The 18,341-nt window shown below is 31.7% G+C and overlaps 2 protein-coding genes across 30 annotated transcripts in view; one reads left to right on the top strand and one right to left on the bottom strand.

The window, feature by feature from the left end:
- Window positions 1–97: 97 nt before the first annotated feature.
- LOC106661556 (protein FAM214A) lies at window positions 98–8,359 on the top strand. 3 transcript variants are annotated; one of them, XM_014385050.2, is made up of 15 exons: window positions 98–209; window positions 416–551; window positions 3,286–3,468; window positions 3,533–3,723; window positions 3,779–4,010; window positions 4,283–4,451; window positions 4,513–4,614; window positions 4,683–4,835; window positions 5,895–5,970; window positions 6,133–6,427; window positions 6,491–6,612; window positions 6,668–6,819; window positions 6,879–7,042; window positions 7,770–7,975; window positions 8,047–8,359. In XM_014385050.2, the coding sequence occupies exons 3-15, from the start codon at window positions 3,310–3,312 to the stop codon at window positions 8,222–8,224; spliced, it is 2,199 nt and encodes a 732-aa protein (XP_014240536.1). In that variant the 5' UTR covers window positions 98–209; window positions 416–551; window positions 3,286–3,309; the 3' UTR covers window positions 8,225–8,359. The 3 variants fall into 3 exon arrangements, with proteins under 3 accessions (XP_014240536.1, XP_014240538.1, XP_014240537.1); XM_014385052.2 differs by lacking the exon at window positions 98–209 and adding an exon at window positions 225–358; XM_014385051.2 differs by lacking the exon at window positions 98–209 and having other exon boundaries at window positions 365–551.
- A 2,383-nt stretch (window positions 8,360–10,742) lies between these two features.
- LOC106661358 (inositol hexakisphosphate and diphosphoinositol-pentakisphosphate kinase) overlaps window positions 10,743–18,341 on the bottom strand; it is a 30,534-nt gene continuing 22,935 nt past the window's right edge. For 21 of the 27 annotated variants that reach the window (XM_024229611.1, XM_024229556.1, XM_024229559.1 and 18 more), the window contains 7 exons: window positions 17,995–18,102; window positions 16,666–16,890; window positions 15,231–15,395; window positions 12,563–12,650; window positions 12,385–12,488; window positions 12,157–12,324; window positions 10,743–12,103 (listed from right to left, as the gene is read on the bottom strand). In XM_024229611.1, coding sequence (XP_024085379.1) covers window positions 11,931–12,103; window positions 12,157–12,324; window positions 12,385–12,488; window positions 12,563–12,650; window positions 15,231–15,395; window positions 16,666–16,890; window positions 17,995–18,102 — 1,031 coding nt within the window. In that variant the 3' untranslated portion in view covers window positions 10,743–11,930. Of the gene's footprint in view, window positions 12,104–12,156; window positions 12,325–12,384; window positions 12,489–12,562; window positions 12,651–14,759; window positions 14,921–15,230; window positions 15,396–16,665; window positions 16,891–17,994; window positions 18,103–18,341 lie in introns of those variants that run through there. The other 6 variants (XM_014384665.2, XM_014384669.2, XM_024229596.1 and 3 more) reach the window with 5 other exon arrangements.

Raw genomic sequence — 18,341 nt, 5'->3', positions numbered from 1 at the left:
AAACAGAACCCCACCTCGAAGGAACAGGGCACCTTACCCACATCCCACTTTCCAGCTCCCCTTTCCCCACCAATTATCCCCCACCCACGACCAATGGTTCTGTCATCCTGTGACCAGGTATCAACCCTCCAGCTGATGAGAAACCAGCTGTCCAATACCAACATATTATTATATAAACATTGGGCATTTCTCTTCCTTGAGGAGCATACGTGAGTAGAAAACTTAAATAAACGCCCTTTGTAGGCTGTCATTCAATTTAAAACGGTTCAAAGCCGAGCGAATTGGGATCGGACAGTCGTCCCGATTTCGCAAATGGCCAGTTCAAGTTGGTAGCAGCTCGGCCGAGTTGCTCTCGCCTGTCAGTTCCAAACATGCACTTGGTAACAGGACCTCATACCCTGTTCTCTTTTTGCAGATTTGACGCCTTTTCCAAGAGGGTTTTGCAAGGGAGCAGCGCCGAGACGAAGGAGGAATTATGGAAAATTATCTGATAAAGGCGAGAGGAAAGTCGTTTTCCTCAGAAGGGTTTTTATGACGATTGATTATTTTGGGTAAGTCCCCATTTTTTTATAACTCTTCTTTTTTTCTCTCTCTCTTTCCTATGCCAGTTTCCGTTCTATCGTCGATATTTCTGCCTCGACGAGATGGTTTTTCACTCATTCTCGATGATTAGGGACAAACCCAGTTCTGGGACTTTTTTTAAATTTTTTAATTTGGTGAATTAAAATAGGTCACCAGGCGAGTGAATGTTCTGAACCAAGTGTTTCCTCATACCCTTCAATATTACAGCAAAACACCAATTTATCACTGGTCCTTATGTCTTAAGAAATTTCGACGTCTCGATATATTATTAATTAAGTTAAATTCAAACACTTTCTACAGATATGCATTTATACTGAGAATCAATAGGAGAAGAGAAATTCCTTTTGTCATTCATAATAAAGAGGGTTTCCTCTGTTTTTCCTGTTCTTTAGGTTTTAGAAAATTTTACATTTAGTTTTGATAGGTTTTCATATACTGAAATCTTGTTAAAATCGAAATAATCTTTCATCTTAACACTGTCCTTCTTAAACAATAAAATATTTAAAATAAGCCTTTTAGAATTAAGTCACATCTTTTTTGTTTTAAAATGTTAAAATGGACAAAGAGCATTATACATTTATTTACATGTTACTGTACATTAGTTTAACACTAATTCACATATATTCCTCATAAATATGTTCAATTTACTAGCAAAAGCCAAGATTACTTTTGTTTGAATTTTTTTTTTTCGACAAAAATTTTCGAATAGAAAAAATTATATATCTTAAGATAACCATAGGTCAAGTACATACATTTATTTATTGTACTTGCAATATAAAACAGATTTTAGTACATTTTCACAAAAAATGTCAGTGTTGTATACTTGTGAAGCACTAATTCACATATATTCCTAATAAATATGTTCAATTTACTAGCAAAACCCAAGATTTCTTTGGAGTTTGAACCATTTTTCAATGGAATCTTTTTAAATGTTCAATTGATAAAAGGATGATATTTACAATGTCTTAAGATAAACCATACATCAGTGCATACATTTATGTGTTGTAATTACAATGTAAAACAGATTTGAGTACATTTTTACAAAAATGACTGTTGTACAGTTGTTGCATACTAATTTACTTACATTCCTCTAATATGTTCAGTTTATTAGTAAAATCCCAGATTATCTTTGGGTTTGAATCACATTTTCAAAAAATTCAAAAGAAAAATATACATTATACATGTTTTAACATACGTTATTACAAGAAGTCTTTTCAGAGGATCTTGTATCCAGCAGGTCGATAATCTAGTTTCATACGTTATTATACTTACAATGTAAAACAGATTTGAGTATATTTTCACAAAAAAAGGTGTACAACAGTTAAACATGATTTCACACTTATGTCCCCATAAAACTCCAAGATTATTGATGTCAATTAATTATTCTTTTTATCTAAGATGTTGGTTGAGATGAAAAAGATAGTGTCATGAGTGAGATTCAAACCCACGACCTTCGGCTAAGTCCAAGCCGAAGGTCATGGGTTTGAATCTCGCTCATGACACTATCTTTTTCATCTCAACCAACACTTTAGATAAAAAAGAATAATTAATTGCAATAATTAATATGGTCAATTATGACCACTAAACAAATATGGTTTACTGTTGAATAACTTAAAAGTTTCAAATAGAAAAGGAACATTATAATTGTATTTACATACGTCTTAAGATAAACCATGTCACTTAAAACATACGTTTAAATATTGTACTTACAAAGTTGAACAGATTTGAGCCATTTTCAGAAAAACGATAATGTTATACATGTTATTAATATATTCAAGCATCCAAGCAGCTTGAACATATGAATGAATACCTTCTAGTTCAAATAATTTTTCCCCCAACAAAAAAGTAATAATTTTGTTTAAATGTTCTAATGGAAAAATAATATTATAAATACAATACATTTATGCATGACTTAAGATAAACCATAAGATCATCCATGCATTTATGAACTTACAACGAGATTTGAGTACATTCAAATTAAAATAAAAATGTTGGATATACAAAGATTACTTTGAGTTCAATTTTTCCTTTTTTCAACAAAAAATATAAACAATTAATAGCTTTGTTATGTTCGAACGGAAAAATAACATTATAAATATATTTATATATGAATTAAGATAAACCATAAATTCATCCATTCATTTATGTACTTGCTATGAAATTTGAGTATGTAAAATTGACAATGTTGTACATCAGCTAATTGAAATATATTTCTCATAAATATCTTCATTATTATTAAAGGTAAGGTAAATTATCATTTAAGGTAAACAAATTCATCCATACATTTGTGTGATTACAAGAGATTTGAGTACATTTTCACAAAAATGACAGTTTTGTACTAATTCATATATATTGTTCATAAATAATAGCTTCGAATTTTTTTTAGCAAAAAGCCCCAATTACTTTTCAGTTTGAATAACTAACAAGCAAATATTTGTCTTGCTATATGTATCATTTTTCAATTATGCTAATTGTAGAAGCTGTAAAAAGTAGAGCACAAATTTATCATAAAATAAATGATATGTAATTATTGCAAAAAATTAAGTATGTATCATTACAAGTTCAATGGCTGACATATCTAATTGCTTGCTCACAATTCTTTGTAAAATTTAGTTAATTTTCTCCTTGTGTTTAAACACTGTAGCTTAAATATTCATTTCATCTGCAAATGTAGCAATTTGATTTATTTATTTGTTTTTTAAGTTGGAAGTTAGTGTGACACATCCAATGGGGTCTGGAGGTCATTTGTTTGTCGATGTTGGTATGATGTTGATAGAGGGAAGAATAGGCGAAACTGGGACGAATCTCGGATTTAGAGAAGGCCCTCATTGCCCTCAGTTCAGTAATTCTCCCTGTCTCCATAAGTGCCAAGATTCGTCTTTCCTTGTAAGTTTTATCACCCTGTTTTTGTATTGAAAATTTGTTTTGATTGTGGTTTCATCTTGCTTAGTGTGAAAGAGCTTGCAAGCTGAGGAAGCATATGGCCTTGTTGAGTGAAAATTGTGCACCGATGTGTATTGATGTCCTGTTATGCCCAGATTGTCTTTGCGGGCAGAATCGAGCCAATTCTACTAACATTTGCCAAGTAGCTTCTCCAACTGATTTGCTGATTGAGCAATGGACAGTCTCCATAATAAACAGGTGAGTCTTTCTCATGCACTTTTTTACTCTAGAAAATACAATGTATATGTTTCAGCCGAAACAGTGGGGGAGTGAATGTGCCTTCTGGTGCTGTGACAGAACGAGTCTTATTGCAAGCTCTTAGATCTCAACTTCATTTTTCTCAGCTCTCTGCTTGGTATTCTCTTGGAAAAATTAAACATGTATGTTACCGTTTGTCCCACCCGGTCGGGTGTTCTGGATTTACAAGGACACCTGTGGAACATCATTTTCCAATTGCAAATCTAACCCCAGACACATATCTGAAGGTATGTGATTTTAACATAATCTTCATTGTTTTAATTGAATGAGATCAAATTTACTTTAACTGTATGTCAGTAAGTTAAGATTAATTTACTCTAAAAATAATAATATTGTGTAAAACTAAGTATAATAAAATAAACATACATAATAATCAAAAGGACGACCAAAGATGTATACCAACATGTTCCCTCCCTTAGTAATAATAATTTGAAAATATATAATTCTTTATTGGCTTTTAAAATATTTTTGCTTTGAAAAAGTTATATTTTTGTCTTAGGTCAGTTTAAAGTCTTTACCAAGGATGGACATGATGCCTATTGTGCATTGCCCACAACATTCTGGTCCTTCAACCCTTTCTGCAACTGTCACTGTGTTTAAATCAGTCTTTGCCGAGTTAGGCCAGTGTCTGTTGGACCCGCCAACCCGTATACCGGCTGTGAGAAATGGTCAGCTTCCACCCTCCTCAACTTTAATGTACAACTTCTGTAACTATTTTCATATTTGAAGGTTTCATGCTGTGGAGAGACAGTAATAAAGATTCGTCACCTGCAAGAAGGCGGAGAATTTCACCACCGAAATTGAACAAACCGTCAAGTCAAGTGTACATAGGTATAAATTCCCATAACGATTATGCCTGTATTCTACCTGTTTGTACAATAATTATCATGTTATAATAGGTGTAGTAGATGACAGAATGCAGAGTGGTTGTAAATACATAGGAAAGCATCATTGTGAAGATGAAGTTGAGATTTCTTCTTGTAGCAAGAGCATATCGTCCAATCAAATTAACACCCAACAAAGCTGTTACTTTCCAAATTACCAAATAACAGGTAAAATATTATAAAATCTCTAAAATATTTTAACTTTATATATATAATGTAATTTTTTGTAATGTAAAAATCCCGAGACATGTAAATTTTTATTTTTTACCTAGTTTCTAATGAACCAAAAAGTTGATCTAACTCTCCAGGACAATGGAATACAAAGTTATATCTATAATTTTTTGACTCATAAGAAACTGGATGAAAAATAAAAGTTTATATGTACTGAGCTTTTTCCCAAAAATTCCCCAATAAAAAAAATGTAAGGGCAACAGAAGTTAAACTCCCACTGTATTCATTCAGGTACTGATAAAAGAATATGGTTAAACATAAATAATTGTGACTAAATAAACTTAATAATTAATAGTTAATGAAGCATTATTCTATTTATTAGAATATTCATTAAATATATTGCCTATTAAATGGAAATGACACTTAGTAAAAGCTATAAATTAAATATCGCTCGAGAAAGAAAAGTAGAATCAACAAAATAATATTATTATACATTGAACAATCAAAAACAATGTAGATTTGAACAAAACATTTCAAAAGCACAGATGGTAAACATGTTTTGTTTCATCGGTTATATTATGAAGGATTGATCAGTACCTAAAAAAGAAAAACTGAGACAGAGATTGTAAATTTATGAAAATTGTGTTATGAATTTGTAATTGCTTACTTGACAGGCTGAAAAGGAAGAAAGGCTAGCAAAATTCAGGAAAGGAAAAATTTTACTAATGACCAATTCAAACATATCTTCATTAGTACTTGTGGCACTAACAAATTAATTTCTAATAATTAATTATTACTATTTTTTCTAAAGCTAGAAGCTTGTTTTCTTTTTTCTTTTTTTTTTTTTGTAAAAATAAATCATAAAATGCACGGTTTTTTGTATATTTTTTAAATTAAAAATAAAGTAAAAGTAATAAATAAAGTTAAAAAAAAATCTAGATTGAAACATGCAAAAATACCTTCACTAATTCTAATCCTCTCTAACATGTAATTGAAATATCAACTGGAAAATATTTAAATAAATTATACTTATACATGTTTTGTGCTTTTTTTCAGGGCCAAAAGAAAAAGACGTATCAAGTGTAGGAAGAAACAACTGTGATATATCTGACGGACAATTGTTGGACGAAAGGTAATTCCTGTTTACCAGTTTAATTATCACTGTATATTTTTGAAGGATCGTAATGATTCGTTGTTCCCTGTTCAAATTGTCATAGGCTAAAATTGTATCAAAATAAGAAATAACTGAAAATTGACAAAACAACAAAAATGGATTTCTACTTACTTTTTTAAGGGGCCAGATGCAGCATTTACTGCAGATGGAGAAAAACAAAGATATTAAAATGAATGTGGGAAGTAGCAGGGCCGAGGTCCTCATTACTTCGATGCTCAAACATAGCAAAGTCCCTACTGCGGTAAATCCTCTTAAGCGTAAATGGGTGACAGGCTTTGGCACATCCCAAGAGGCTAGTTCAAAAAAACTTCTATCTGAAATAACCATCAGTAACAGTAAGAAGTTAAACCAAGAAAAAGAACACAATGATCTTGCAGAAACATTTAATCGGCTTGATATCTCCAACAATGCAATTGTATGTATTTTTTGGATAAGTCTGGTCATTTTAATGATTGGTCCCAATTGTTTTACTTTCTAGAATGAAAAGCCGAAAGAACGTTTCAGCTCAAAAAGAAAAGTATATGGAGAGGACTCTGTTCGACAGCTTAATAATGTAAAGACGTTAGCCATACCTTCACCTTCCAATCGTAATTACCGCCTGTAAGTATAGATAAAATATTAATAGCTATACCTTTCTCAAACATTGCAATTTTAGTTGTTGGACGACAGATTCAAGTTCAGAAGAGACAGAAGGAGAAAGTCCGGTTGGTATGACCAAAGCGAAAAATCACTTACTTAGTCAACGAAATTTAGCGTTTTCTGTGAACCAAAAGGATAAAAAGTCAAAACTTCTTAGGCCTTTGTTAGGTGAATAGAAAAATAGCACACTTCTCTTGTTTCAATTTTAAACGAATCTCTGTTTTTAGGCAATTATGAAGAAAATCTTTTATCGGGTAGATTACAACCTTCTTCAGTGATCAATGGTTTCACTGCTGATCTTGGCGCTAGCGGAACATTTTGTCCTCAGCATCTTCGTTTACCTGTAACAGTTTCGTTTTTTGCAATAGAGCCACATTCTACCCCATACTTGGTATACATTTTTTACTAAGGTGTTTGGATATGAAAACTTTTATGGGAATTATTTATAGGATTTATAATTTAAATAAAAAAGAAATGTTACCAGTTTCAAACTGAACAAACTTAAAAACAAAATTTTAGAAAACCAGCTATTCACAAGTAAAAAATAAATAAATAAATAGAAATAAAAAAGTAGGAAGAAGGTATCTTCTTCAGTTTCTAAGTTGCTTATAAAAAGACCACACCCATAACTTACTTTTTTTTTAATGTTTGTTATAATTTAACATACATAAAGTTTTGTACATATTAAAAAATCAACTGAAACTTCAATCAATCATGTAAATTTCAACACCCAACCCCATCTCACCACATGAATAACCATGTAAATTAATTTCATTTGAGAGAGAATTTGACATATTTTCTGCTATCTTTAATAAAGTTCTTGGACATTTTCTGTAACTAAGAATAAAAATTTTGGTTCATTGTCTGGTCACTTTTTTAAATTGTATTTTTAATTTTCTTCTTATTTCCAAAAAATATTTTAGTCCTTTTAGAGTATTGAGTTAAGTAAATCCCATTTATAATATTCATAAATAAAATTATACAATTAAAATCCATTTTAGCTATTATTTAAAGTTTTTACAATAGATATTCCTATATGATACGAGTGCTTAATCTTACTATGAGATGTCGCTCTGGAGTATCTATAGACATGAACTTCTTTATGATGAATCTTTCAGGGTGAGATCTTCTTGAATAAGAAGGGGTATACCATCCCACCGACCGGTACTATCCAGCTCACTCTACTCAACCCATTGGGCACTGTGATCAAAATGTTTGTTGTCGCATATGATGTGACTGACATGCCTTGCAATAGCCACACTTTTATTCGTCAAAGAACAGTTTCAGACCCCCAACGACCAAGTCATTACCTCATTCATCTCAGGTATCAAAGGAATTCATCCATCTTGAATTGACAAAAAGAAATATATATTATGTCAATTGCTTTTTTTACAGGCTAAGGAGGTCTAAATCTGGGAGAGTTTCACTTGGCTCCGATATCAAGCTAATTGTCAGCCGTCAGTATGACATTGACAGCTCGATAAGGCTTGATCTGGACACAGCAGAAAACAGTTCAGCTCTCAAAGTGATAACAGTGATGCCATTGAATCCAAAGTATACAGTGATAAAATAAAGCACATAATTTTCTTTCCCTCTCTCTTTTTTCATTTTAATTCGTTGTTGACCATAGAATGGTCTTTAATTAATAAGTACCAAAAGTATTGATTGAATGTTGTAAATTGAAAATATATTTATCAGTGGAGCTATATTACATTTGTTTCTCCAGGAGGTTTCCCAATTTGTAGTATTATTCATACAGAAAATAATGATATGTAATGAAATTTACAAGAAAAGAGGATATATAAATATTGGTAGGTTGATAGATATAAATATAAAAAAGATAAAAGTTTAAATATGGAGAGGGGGGGAGTGAGCGTGCGCTTGTGTAAATATATATATATAAATATATTTTTATTAGATAGTAAAAAAAATCTTTCTATAGTAACCAGAAATTCCAATTATTTAAAAATAAAAAATGTAATTTTCTTATGCTTTCATTGAATAGTCTTAAAATTTTGTTAATTAATTATGCTCTGAAGTTTGTCCTTATGTTTCACAAGTTGTAGGATGTATTGTGTATTATTTTTCTTTCATTGCTAATGTTTTGGAATGTATGAATTTTCAATAGATTAAAATGGAAAATTTGTTTAATAATATGACATGTGATAACTGAAATATTATCTCATAATATGTAATAAAGAAATACACTACGTATATTATAAATAACAGTATCTTATATTTCCATATCAAACAATTTTCAGTTGCACTATGACATCCTAAAATAAATATCTATATACATCATGTAAAAATGAAGCATAATCTAACAGAATAAGTTGAAATTCAATAAAGAAATATTATTCACAATAACCCAAACCAGCGCCTACTGACACAGGCAATATTCTTTTAATGCATTCTTTACTATTCGTACAGCATCAGCGGTTTGGATGAATCCCGGTGGTTTGGTCTGAAGAGCAAGAGCGCAAGAGGTCCCAGCTTTGACTGCATCATCTGTATGCCTGTTGTCCTCCCGCCCTACATGTCCAGGTACCCAAATGAATACCACCATTTTTCCAAGGTGTTCCAGCTTAGTGCATAGCTAGCAATGGCAAGAGGTGACTTGTCTCTAAACCCCAGAGCGCTTACAACCGTCGTGTACACACTGCAGTGCCTTTGCTAATCCTCACAGACTAAATCTTCACCAGTCCTTAAAGAGAAGGTGAAAACAGTGAACCCTGATTGAGTTCTAGGAACGCACTTCGGTAGAACAATAAATAAAGACTACTAAAGATTATATAATTAAATAAAGGGGATCGCTGTTGCCCAGTGTTAGGGTTTCTGACTCATATGTCTTGCAAGCAATTCTGGGTTTGAATCCCGACAGAGCCTTCAGCCCATGACTTTTTAATTGATGTTGATATGAAAAATATAATTCTGATTCTAATATAGTAATGTGATAATTGTATTCCATGCTAGCCTCTTTGATGGCACCAAGATCTGGATGAATTGTGACACTCACTCTTATGTTGGAAAATTTCTCCCTCAAATTTTCTGTAGTTATATTAATAGAAATTGTTACCCCATGGTTTGTTTTATTAAAGGTGTTGGGAATCAAACCAAATGGTTGAAGCTATTCCTACTTGGCGCCACAAACATAAATATTTAAACTTTTTTAAAATAAATATTTCATTTTTTTTAACTGCAGAAATCACGATTATGTTAAGATAAAGATATAATATACAAATACTTGTTCATGATTATAGTTTGGTTCAAGTTTTCAGTAGAATGCTATTAGAATGGTTGTACAGTTATAAGGAAGAATGGTTTATATTCTAAGTAGAGCTGAAGAAAAATATTTTTATTAATCTACCACAATTTACCTTAGAATATGAATAAAAACTAGAGGATCTAGAACAACCTGTTATAAGGCATTGTTGTAATTATTTCAATTAATCATACTTTTTATCTTAACTAAGTCTAGATAAAAATTATAATTAATTGAAATAATTAAATGTCAATTATAACTGCTAAATATATAAGGATTGTAATTAATTACAACTCTCAACACGACACACAAGAATGAGACAATTACGCAGAAAACAAACACTGATCGAAACGTTGGCATGATAAAGAAATTGTTTTTCTAAAACCCACGTCACACCAGACCACATCTCACGATCTCTGAATAATCATTGACTAACGGTCACTAAACACATTAATATTACACTTCTTCTGTTTCAAATTTTAAAGGATTATGGCAATTATTTAGGGGGCGTCGGTGGCCGCAACAGTTTAGGCGTTGACACGGCGCTCATCACTGTAAGGTAAAGGCCCTGCATACAAACATACAAAAGGGCTTTTATTTCAAAAACACCAGTACCCTGAGGGTTGATATGGCCTCTCCTGTTGTGAACCCGCATAAAAAAAAATAAAAAAAAATAAATAAATAAAATGAAATAAAGAAAAGGATTATGAAATTAATAAAATGACATCTTGAAAAAGACTTTTATTTAATATATAATACAAACAAATAAAAGCTTCTATGTACATATGAAAAAATAAAAATAAATACAATTTTAAATTGGCTTTAACAATATTACTGCAAAAAGATGAGTTGGACGAAGGATCATAAAACATCTGTATTATGTTATGGGGGGGGGGGTGAAATCATACTAACATTCTGATTGTCAGGTATATATTCAATTTCATCATCTTACTAACAATAACAAAAAAATTAACAAAACAAAAAAATAACAATAAAAATAATTAGTTTATCTCATTAAAATCACAATGATATTACTAAAAACAAATTATAACATTTAATCTCTAAATTAGTTGTGGGTGTGATGTTATGTCAGAGTCAATTTGTGTTTAAATGATATAGAATTATTATTTTTGAGAAATTCACTATTGAACGTTGTTAATAAACAGATTATGACACTAAAAATTAAAGTTTATACTTAACAGAAAATATATTTGCATGCCTCATTAATCTTCCACCATCTTTGTGCATGTATGTATGTGCACGTTCTATTACAATGTATGAACATAACCTGGGGTGGTGGGATTTAGTCTGTTATTTAACACATTCAGTATGGAGGAGTGTTTGCTTTGAGGAAATATTCTGCCTGCTCTATCTGGCCTCAGTTTGACCCAAGCTATTCTATCATGTGCTTCGCCCAACTCATTCAGACTACTGGATTTTTTTACTTATATTAATTGTTATAGAGAATATAATTTATTATTATTTTAGTTGGTCTAAATAATCAGTGATTACTTTTAATTATTACGCTAAGTACTAAGTAAAAAGTGTGACCTAATTAGGTTCCCAAACAATGAAATAGTGCCAACTGCATGGGGCACACTCCTGAGTGTTCTAGTTTTTTGAGCAAGTCAGTTCCAGACTCAGCTACAAAGGCCGTCAGGTGCTGCCGTACTGAATGTGTTAAACTAAACAATTAATTTTATGACGAATGTGAAAGCGTAAAAGAATCTTGATTTTACAGCTGAGTTAAAATACTTTTTTTTAAATTAGTATACAACTTGGAGTTTATTAATAAGGTAGTGGTGGGATACTTGAAGTAGTCTTACTATATAATAAAATACTTTTTTTTTTTAATTTGTTGAACTGTGTTGTCTTTGCTATCACATTAAGAAATAATACTGACTAATATGTATATCATCGAGTGTATTTTTACTTTAAACTTGTACATAATTTAAATATAATCTATTAGAAGCGATTATTTATACAATTTGTCTTTACATAATCACAATTTCTCTATTTACATCTTTTCATTACCATCAATTTTAAATCCAATAGAGGTAGATTCTGGTGTAGATGTTGCTAATGTCAAAGAGGGCTCATGGACAGTTTGGATCTGTAGAAGTTCAGGTTCGCTAACACTAGTGCAGACAAACCGGCTCAAAGAAATGCCTGCTTTTTCTGATTTGTTTTCTAAAAAATATTATTATATATTATTTATTTATTTATTATGTAGTTTAAATTACCTGGGGATGGTTTGTTCCAACAGATATCAGATAAACGCGCCCTGACAGTGTCAATAGGTACTACAGTGCTGTCTGCTTCCAACATTTCAGAACTGACGTCAATTTCATCACTTCCACAAGAGACTGGAGTCACTCCTCCACTACCTTCACAATCTACAGTCTCTTCTTCTGCAGGATAATTGAATGTTAAGGGTATAAAAGATGACAATGTTCAAAATCACAACTCACCTGGTGAAATTGGTGCGAAATGCATTAAGTTGTCCACTGTCTTGAATACCTCCATACTGTCTCTATGGTCTCTTCTCGAGAGAGTAATGGGATTCATACCGAGTCTGAAACAACACAGCTTTAACATGTCACAAAAAGATATAATTAAAATAATAACATCGCCACAATATCAAAATACCTCTGTGCAAGAAAGAATTCTGGAAGTGGGGTAGGAGAGGAAGCCTCACTTGATGAGACGAAACTCGGTGGGTCAGACCATCCCATGCCTAGAATTTTTTATTGGTTCAGTAATTTGGTGGACAACATTCGTATTGGAAAGAAAAAAAAAAGTTTACAGTAAAATAGGTCTTTAAAACATTTTTCTCCTTTCGTTAAATAAAACATTAAAATTGATATTAACACGTCACTACTAATATGGTCATTGTGATATGATTGAATCTTTCCAATTATTTGCATAACATTAAAATCAAGAAAAAGTGAGAGAAAGAAAAAGAAAATCATGGAACCTATTTGAAAATAAATAAATATAAGTTAAAGGAAGACCGAGAGCAGTACATTCTTTAAGGTCAATAGGGGTTGGTCAGGGAAAAACCCCCATCGCACCTTAAACAAAGTATTTATACAGAGTTTTTAAAAATTTATTTTTATCTATGATATTTCTGTTCTACTCTCGACAGGTTCTGTTGTGCATGAAGTGCATTAATTCCAATTCCTAGCCTTCGATGTTTAGCTTGATGGTGTTGTAAGCCGGTCACCTTCTTACCATTCTTACATTTATTTTTTTTCTTCTTATAAGGCTGGGTTCTTATTACAAGTTGGGAATAGCGTTAATATAAGTTAAAATAGTTGTAAAGAATTGTAAACATATGTTTCTTATGGGGCTGTAAATCTATCTAGCAGGGAGCAAAGAAAGGTTTCCCAAAAACCAAAGAGTTAATTAGTGTTGGAAGGTAGTTGCAGAGACGGTTCACCATGCGGAAAGTCACCATAAATTTGAGGTCATCAGCCAAAAGGAGGTTGTGTAATGGAAGTTCCTTAGGATTACAGGTTGTAGCGTGGCCGACCAGGTTATGACCAACTATTGCAAGAATGGAACTTTTCTTTTCTACTCAACCCCTGCTGAAAAACTGATATATAAGGGATTAATTTGAAAAGCAAATTAGTCAGTTGAAGGCAGTTGGAGAGTCAGACCCAGAGTCAGCTAGACAGAGGGTGTGGGAGGACACCTGCACAACTTCAACAGTCAAAGAGTGGCCCTGATGCAGGACGACTTGTCTGTCAAGGGTGTTGGAAGCAGTGGGAAGGAGGATAAACTCAGTCAGCCAAAGTCAAGGACTTTATTAGAAATGAATGGTGGAGTGAGTGCGGTGTTCAATCTTTTTAAAAAGATAGTTCCTACTCACAGTAATTGTTTTCCTGCGATCTGGACGAGCTTTTAGCGCATCATCAGGTTGAAGTTCTACAATCACGTCTCTCAACATGAATTGAATTTGAATATTCGTGACAAAAGATGTGGTTGTAGAACTCCTTCAACCTGATGATGAGCTAAAAGCTCGAAATCCGGATCGTTGGAAAACAACTTACTGTGAGTAGGAACTATCTTTTTAAAACAGATTGTAAAGGACTTTGTCCTGATGGGTCACAGAGCAGTGGAAGGCTCAAACACTCAGTTGTATGTTTGAACTTTATCTTCCCTCCACACAAAAAGTAACTAAGCCAGTTATTTATTTTTATTATTTTTTCCCACTCCTGTCTCCACTGAGAGATGGGCATACTTTTATCTGCAATTGTAGGCCATAACAGAAGATGATTTAATTGATAATGAAAGTGATAGTAGTGAAAGAGGATTGGTAATCATGTCAGGGAGTCTGAAAATAATTTCCATTTTTGTTTAAATTATCTTTCATAAAATTAGTGAGCAACGTTCATTTATAATAATATATTAAATGTGAAAAGCTTTTTTCATTTTAATTATTTTAATTTTTAGCCTCATCATTACACAGTTTTGACAGGGGTCATGGACAAGGAATTAGAAAATGTCTAACTCATGTCGTCCAGTGAAATATTGAAAGACTATGACCCAAGTAGCCTCCTATCACATACATCCAAGTTTTAATATAATTCACATTTTACATTAGTACAAATATTTTTTATATTGCATCAGTATATATGAGTGAAAATATACAGATTAGTATTAGTATATACTAAATATATTAGTTTTATATAGATTTATTGTAAATTTGCATGCATAGCTTAACAAAAAGTTAACCTACTGTAAAATGAAATGTAATTGTCAATTTAAATATTTTATTTTTTATTTTTTTTCCACAGAAGGTTTAATGTTCATGATCCATTTCATCAAACATAACAACGAGTTACAATTGAGCAGCTTTCTGTATTTATAGAATGAATGATCTTTCATTAACTTAAGACATTTTGTTTGGGAACGTGTATATGTACTTTATACAATGTATTCTTCATCATTGTTTGGTGTTGCTCCTATTTTCACTTCCTCTTCTTACAAAATGAAATTGCTCTGGAAAAGTTTCAGTAAAATATTTTCCCATTTGAAAAAAAAAATGAGGTATAAAATATATCTTAATAATGAAAAATGTAGTTTCCAATAAACACCAGTTGTATGTGTTTGTCCATGAAATTTGTCCTTAATTGTTTAATGATGTCGGATTTTAATTTTCATTAAAATTGTCGTACAGAATATTACCAACAATTTATTTTAAATTAGACCCATAAACACAATATGACAAAAATACACAAAAACATATATTTCAAATATGGTTTTTTAAATTTTTTATGCAGAAAAAGGAGAAATAAATCAATTCAATTACCTGGGGGTGATGACAGGCGAGGACTCGATGGAACTTTTGGTGGTGTGGATGCCGGCGTCTTGAAGGAGCGAGCCATCCTATCCAAGAAGGAGTCTATCTGCTTGAGAGAAAGGGCGTTGTGAAGCGTCTCCAATGGCCTGATTGGCGGAACGCCCCCGCAGCCTTCTAACTCATACAGTGAAGATTAAATTTAAAATTTCCAATCATTACAAAAATAACCTTTTGACATTTTAACAAAACAAGTTGTGCCATTAGTTCAACTAAATCCAAATTAACAATGCATTTATGTTTTTTTTTATTCTTATTTTTAAAAGAATAAGAGATGTCACAATTAAATCTGGCCCAAACTAAGAAAATGTTTAAAATGTAAGACACAAGTGCATGTTGCATTTTGCGTGCACAAAAACTACAGTTTAATGTTAATGTACAGTTTTTAAAAAATATATATTAGCATCAATTCTTTTAATTCAATTGGAAAAAAATCAAAAGAATAAGCCTTTAAAGTACCCCAAAAGAATATCATCAATCACGAAAGGTGTGTTTGTCCATAATATAATCATCTTGATCATAAAATAAATTATTAATAGTGAACAGCTGGCAGTATCCACACACCAAATTTGATTGCCAAATAGCTCTAAATATGAAGAAAATAAAGGCACACGTGTGTTGTATGATAGGTTTTGATGAGGTGATCAACATTGCTCTGTCAATGACTGCTGTAAACTTAGACAACTTTGAAAATTTCTGATTATTATAAATTCTGCTTGAATTTTTTTAACACTTCAATGGCTTATTTGATATCAGGGTAAATTTGTACTTAATAAAACCTATTAGACTAAGCAAGTAAATTAGAACTTGTCAACTGTATTTACACTACAACCTGAAGTAAGTGAAATATATACAAGCCCATTTTAGTAGAAAACATTTATGAAATACATATACAGGATTGTCTTCAAATAAAACATTTAACATTTTAAACATTTTTATCTATGATGAACATTGATGACACATTGCTTGGTGGAATACTGTGAATTCACAGCCACAAAATAATACATCTTTCTTGTATCATAATTGTAAGGCAATTGGAATTAATTTCTAGTCATGTTTTTAGATTACTCAAGATCTGGTCTTGTTGCACACAGATTTGTGAGAACGCTTATGTAGAACTGAGCTTCCTACTCCTAAGCTTAATGAGGGAGCCTTAAACAATGGCGTGCAAGTCGTAAAGAGGCTGATTCCTTTTTTAATCTAATCTAAACTAGACCTGGCTAATAATGTGAGCCTTAATGTGAGTTAAGCCTCTGAAAAAATATAATTTGTGCAGTTTGTTTCTCTATGTTACAAGTAGATTAAAATTTAAAAAAATATTTTTTCTATTATAATTAGTGCACTGTGCAAAATTACATTATATTATAATTTACTTCCATTAACGTACCTGAGACCGATGCGGTATTGGGAATGATGTCGGTGAGATTTGGAGCTGAAGCTGCTCCAGAGATGACAGCTGTGGAGAAGACACTTCTCGCAGTTTTGTGCTGCCCAATCAGAAAGAAGGACGGAGAGTCTCGACTGGAACCTGAGGCTGGACTGACTCTAGTCATTGCACCAGGTCGCTGAGCACGGAAACCAGTGACACTGTGCCTCTGCCTGCGTCTTATCTCTGTATGGGATGATGAACGGTATTTGTGGCTTTAGTTGGAGCAGATCATGATCACACAAAAGGGAACAAAAGTCAAGTGTTACAAACTTTTCTCCTTGATGATTTGTTATCACTATTTAATTTGTACATTTCCACTTAGACATGTGGAAGTAAAAGAAGAGTGATAATGATTAATTTTCCTATATATTTTGCTGAGACTTTTAAATTTATAGATTTGTAACAAAGTTTAACTGATTCCTGATAATCACCAAGTGGATATTTTGTTCCTTTCTCACAAAAATAATACAAATCACATTATCTAAACAAAGTTAGAAAAAAAGTGAATATCTAACCCTCTAATTAAAATTTTAACTACATTAGAGAAAAACCACCTACAATGGCAAATGTATTTTCAACTTTCTCATGTCTTCTTAAACTAACTCATTGACATACAAATTTATTGTCACTCTTTTCGACACCATGGGACTACCATACTTTTTAATCAACATATTTCTTTATTGATTAACATTTTTGAAATAATTACTGATTTTTAAATTTCATTTACTTTGTCTTTAAAGCACATAAAATATTAATTTATATATATATTTATATAATCTCTTACAGATTATTATAATACAGGACAAGTTGAAAATAAAATAAGATAAAATCGAGAGGCATTGAACAGTAGACGGCTCACTTCCAAACACCCTGGTCATTTATTTTATTCTCACTGTATTTCACTGTCAAGCAAATAAACGAGTTAAATAGATTTTACGATGCCCTGAAATATGTCTGATAGACAAATACAATAGTAAGCAGACAATGTTGATCCGGAAAAGCCAACAACTGGAATTTGATGAAATTGTTATTAGTGCTATAGGCAAAATTGTAAACCCCAAAAGAGAAAAGACTCTTTTGAACATAGAAGTTCACTACATTTTTAAATGCTATCAAATATAGGAAAACTATTTTTTACAGTTATTAAGTACATTCTTGGTAATTAGACAACCAACACCGCATCAGTCTGTGAACTTAGAAAGAGCTAAAAAAAATTAGCTTCTAACAATTTACTTTATACATAAATATATACCTATAGGCTTATTTTCTTAAACAAAAAACTATTACCAAGCATATTCAACTGTTGGTTCACAAATGTAGCAGTGTTACTATGAATGCCATAACTTTGTCGATCCCAATTCATTGTTTTTCCTAAAGCCCTTGAAGGGATGCTTCCTAAATGATAATGGACTATTAACAACAAAATTTAAATGAGTAGTAAGCGTTGGTTACTGGTAAACACACACTATATTATTATTAATTTTGTTATTAAAAATATATCTTTCATATATTTTTCCTTATTTCTTTGCTGTCATCAACTATTTTTTACAATAGGATATGACAATTCTTTTTTAATAGATATGAAGTAATTTCCTTGTAAGTAAGCAACCAACACCGCATCAACATGTAAACTT

Source organism: Cimex lectularius, unplaced genomic scaffold (genome assembly GCF_000648675.2).
Source record: "Cimex lectularius strain Harlan isolate CLEC.00 unplaced genomic scaffold, Clec_2.1 scaffold20, whole genome shotgun sequence".
In the NCBI taxonomy this organism is placed as follows: domain Eukaryota; kingdom Metazoa; phylum Arthropoda; class Insecta; order Hemiptera; family Cimicidae; genus Cimex; species Cimex lectularius.
This window is presented reverse-complemented; position numbering and strand designations above follow the sequence as displayed.

Coding starts and splice junctions, on each gene's coding strand:
- LOC106661556 (XM_014385050.2), top strand. CDS start 3,310: ATGGGGTCTGGAGGTCATTTGTTTGTCGATGTTGGTATGATGTTGATA. Junction 4,011..4,282: donor CCCCAGACACATATCTGAAG/GTATGTGATTTT, acceptor TTTTTGTCTTAG/GTCAGTTTAAAGTCTTTACC. Junction 6,428..6,490: donor ATATCTCCAACAATGCAATT/GTATGTATTTTT, acceptor TTTACTTTCTAG/AATGAAAAGCCGAAAGAACG.